Source organism: Monoraphidium neglectum, assembly GCF_000611645.1.
Source record: "Monoraphidium neglectum strain SAG 48.87 unplaced genomic scaffold scaffold02661, whole genome shotgun sequence".
NCBI lineage: Eukaryota > Viridiplantae > Chlorophyta > Chlorophyceae > Sphaeropleales > Selenastraceae > Monoraphidium > Monoraphidium neglectum.
In genome coordinates this window covers 4,209-8,106 of record NW_014010967.1, presented here as the reverse complement: position 1 = coordinate 8,106, position 3,898 = coordinate 4,209, and the positions used below count along the sequence as shown (strand labels likewise).

The window sequence follows — 3,898 nt, the reverse complement described above, 5'->3', positions numbered from 1 at the left end:
GGCGGCGGGCTATCTGCGGGGGGGGGGGGGGGGGTCAGGTTGTTGGGGATTGGAGGATCGAAGGTACCGGTCAGACATGCGGCGGCTGGTTTGGGTGAGGTCTTGCGGGTGTTGGGTGTTTGTGTGCTGCTGAACGGCTCTGCTGTTGTGGCGGAGCCCATCGTAGACCCAGTGTTTGCCCAACATTCGGCCATGCCCCCGCCGCCGCCGCCGCTGCTGCTGCGACGCAGTGGCAGCACCGTAATAGCAATAGGTGCGTGCGCGCAGGAGCCGCAAGCGACCAGGATCCTCGGTTGCTGCTCGGGCCGCTGGGGCGCAGCAAAAGCGGCGGGGCCGGGTGTCCCTTGCGTGGCTGGTGTGGTGCTGGGGTGCTAGGCACCCTAAAACGTGAGTCACCCCACCTCTGTCATTTGCGCCTTCGACTTTGCGCCCACGTGGACATTCAGGTGATGGATGCCCAGCGCGCGGAGGGGGCAGGCCGCCAGCAGCAGCACCAGCAGCAGCGGCGGCGCCGCGATCAGCGGTCGCAGCGGCTGCATGGTGCGACGCTGCGGCACGGCGTGCCGCTGCTTGTGTGAGGCCTGCAGTAGCAATGCTCCCCAGGACGGTGTGGTGGAATCTAGATACTCTATGAATCACACGTCGAGCTCTCTGCTAGGCTTCTAGGCGTCGTGATCAAAGAGAGGTTGGTGACTGTAGGCACTGATCTAACGTCGTTGCATGCCTCAGTGTTGCTCTCAGCGGTTAAGTTTGCAGGTGATGCAATCGAAATAATTTTTTTTTGACGTGAACCTTCGTCATAGAGGACATCAAGCGCATCGGCACTGATCACCCCGGCACCAGGATCCCCGTCATTTGCCGCACCTTACCAGCGAACCATGAGCAATCCTCAAGAAAAAAGGCCCTTTGACCGATCTCAGGCGCCAGGCGCTTCAGCAGACGCGGCTGCTGCCCCGCCGCCCTTGGTCCCGGGGGTGGCACCAAATGTTGCGCCGCCCGTCGCACCGTCTCAACCGACCACGCCCCACTTGGCAGCACCGCAAGTTGCAGACCAGGGCGGCGCGAGCGACACAGCTGCGGTGCTGAGGGCCGCGCTGTCCGGCGTCGTCGATAAGCCCTCGCTGTACCTGGTCCGCGCAGCACAAGCCACAACGTGAGCGGCGCCACAACGGGGCCGCGCGGGGGCCACCACCAGTGGCGCAGGCTGCTCGCGGGGAGCGCTGTGAATGACAGCTCTCCAAACTGCCCGCTTTGACTGCATGCCTCCACTTGAAAGCAGCTGTCTGCCGGGCAATATCACAGCCCGCATACTACCGGCGCGAAACCGTGAACCCCGCCCCCACCAACGGCCGATGTTCACTCGTTTAGCCAGCAACAGCCTCGCCAATCAACACCCCACCGGCTCCCCAGCTTGCGCCAGCTCAAGGCCGCGCGCAAGCAGCTGCGCGACTTTAACACAACGGCCCGCGTGCAGCTGGAGGGGCAGATGGCCGACCTCGAGGCAGCTGCCGCGCAGCTGGCGGGGGCGCGCGCGGACCTGGACGCCGTCGGCGAATTCCTCAGGTTCTTGGGGGCTGGGGCGAGGCTGCCTTGGACGAAGTGGACCAGGTCCCAGGACTCAGGGTTGCTGGGGCCAACGCGCATGGCGCTCGCCGCGCAGCTGCTTGGCAGCTTCGATGGCAGGAGAGCGCCCGCCCTGCGAAACATGGGCGCACGCCGCGTGCCCCGCCGAGCGCTCAACCCTGCGGCCCCGCTGCCTGACCCGCCGCCCAGGTTACGCAAGCAGCAGCTGCTGGCGCTGCACCCAGACCTTGCTGAGACGTTCAATGCACAAATTGATGATGATGACGGCGGCGGCGGATGAGGATGGCATGTTGCTTTGTTTTGCGATAGAGCCCAGATAGAGGTTTAGGGTTCAGGCTTCAGTCAGGGTTCAACCCTTCAGTCCCACCGCCCCGGGAGACGGCTGGGTAGGCGCCTTGCTTCACGAACGCGAGCGGTGGCGGCGGGCTGCGGCTGCGGCGGCGGGCTGCCTGCTGTCACCTGCTCGCTCGCGCCAGCACGCCCCGATGGGCGCGGGCATACATTGGATGGTCTTTACTTATTGGCCGCCAGGTCGGCGGTAAGGCATGCAGTAATAAGGGGATGCAGGAAGGGTCTGTGAACGAATGGAATCGAAGTGTCTGCAGGCCTGCCTTGCGGCAGGCTGGGGTTGTTTATTGTGTGTATTTGTGTGTATGGGGGGGGCGTCGCAGCCCAGAAGGGGGCCAGGCAAGGGGTTGAACCAGCTGCGCGTATGCGGGCGACAGCGGCAGCTGCCGCGAGGGCGCACGTGGCGCCAACAGGAGGGAAGCTCGGCCTTAGGGGCCGAGAGGGGCTGCACATTGGACGGAATGTACATTGACAGCGTGGTGCGACAGCCACAGTGGAAATGGATGGCCCCACGTGGGGCAGTGAAGGGGTTATTAGCCGCATCCGTGCACACAGCTGAAGCTGCTGCACATCCCAGCCTGTTGAGGATAACAAATCAACCGGTCAATCAATGTCGATGCTCGGCACAAGGATAGTGCGCTAACTACAATCAGAACAGCTCGCAGCCACAGAGGGCGGCCTGCCACTGCCGCCGCAGCCGTCCGACGGCAAGCCGCGTCCAGGTGCGCCATGAAAGTGTCCTCGTAACGTGACGGCATGCGTGATGACGCGGTGCCGACAGCATCACCACATGACGGCGTGCGGCTGACGTCATCACCACATGTTGCCCCACACCAGGTGCCCGAAGAACCGCCCCCTCACCGGCCGGTAGGGGTCCCCCACAAACCCGTACCCACGGTTGCCCCTCGCGTAGTTGGCGGCGTTGGCCACAATCCGTGCCATCTCGGTGCCGTTTTCGGAGGAGCACGCGCCCTTGGCGTAGCAGCGCGCGGTGAGGGCCGACACCATTGGGGCGGCCATGGAGGTGCCGCTCATGTAGGCGTAGGGGCCCCAGGGGACGCACTGGATGCTGTAGCGGCCGCAGGCGCGCTGGGACCACGTGCTGAGGACGAGGCGGCCTGGGGGCGGCGGGACGAGGGTGGGTGGGTGGAGACGGGTTGGTGGGGATTTCACGCAAGGAGGAGGAGTGGCACAAGGCCGGCCGTGGGGCTGCAGACAGCGGGGTCTTCTTGTCTGCCCTGGCAAGGAGCCTGGTGTCAACAAGAAGCAGCGGTCGATGAGATCTGTGGTGCCAAGGGGGGGTGAGCGACCGGCGACCGGCGACCGGCCCTGCCCCTTGCGACTCCCAGGGCCTATGCAGGGGCCCTTGCCCAGAAGCACCGATGAGGTTGGAGGGCTGGCAACACGTCGCAGCGCCCACGGGCGGTTTTGCGCACCTGGCGCTGCCACGACGCGGTTGGCAGAGTAGGCCTGCGCAAAGTTCGAAAAGTCGGTGTATGTGTCGTCGGCGTTGACCATGTCCGGCGGCGTCGACGCACCGCCCGGCTTTCCGTCGTAGTCTGTCATGGAGGTCACGGCCAGGGCGTTGGCGCAGTCGGGGGGGGACGTGTTGTACATGCTCTCACCCTTGTTGCCTGCGGGTGGTGGTGGGCGTTGAGGATTGAGGGTGTCCATTGGTGGGTGAAGAAAAAGGGGAGGGAATCAGTCAGGTGGACAGCGAGTGATCGATTGGACGAGGCAACAGACTAAAACATAAACATCCAGCAGCGGTGTGCCACTCCAGACGCTTGATGCACCTCAACGCTGTTGCTGGTGGCGGTGGGAAGCCACTCTGCAGTACACACTCGAGGCGAGGCGCTGCGCGGCCGCAAAAGGCCTGACGCAAACCGCTGCCGGCACGGAGCCTGCGGCGCGGCGGGCTCCGTGTGCCCAGTCAACAGCGGTCAGCGGCGGCGGCGCCTCACCC

The 3,898-nt window shown here is 64.8% G+C and overlaps 2 protein-coding genes across 2 annotated transcripts in view; both read right to left on the bottom strand.

Annotated features, from left to right (window-relative positions):
- The window catches only part of MNEG_11260 (hypothetical protein), a gene marked incomplete at both ends in the record, with an annotated part of 1,088 nt that extends 549 nt beyond the window's left edge, over nt 1-539 (bottom strand). Inside the window, one exon of the mRNA XM_014040270.1 lies at nt 402-539. Coding sequence (XP_013895724.1) covers nt 402-539 — 138 coding nt within the window. The remainder of the gene's footprint in view (nt 1-401) is intronic.
- Nucleotides 540-2,745: 2,206 nt separating this feature from the next.
- Nucleotides 2,746-3,898, bottom strand: part of MNEG_11259 (Subtilisin BL) — a gene marked incomplete at both ends in the record, with an annotated part of 3,449 nt that continues 2,296 nt past the window's right edge. The window contains 2 exons of the mRNA XM_014040269.1: nt 2,746-3,050; nt 3,369-3,566. Of these exons, the coding sequence (XP_013895723.1) occupies nt 2,746-3,050; nt 3,369-3,566 (503 nt within the window). The remainder of the gene's footprint in view (nt 3,051-3,368; nt 3,567-3,898) is intronic.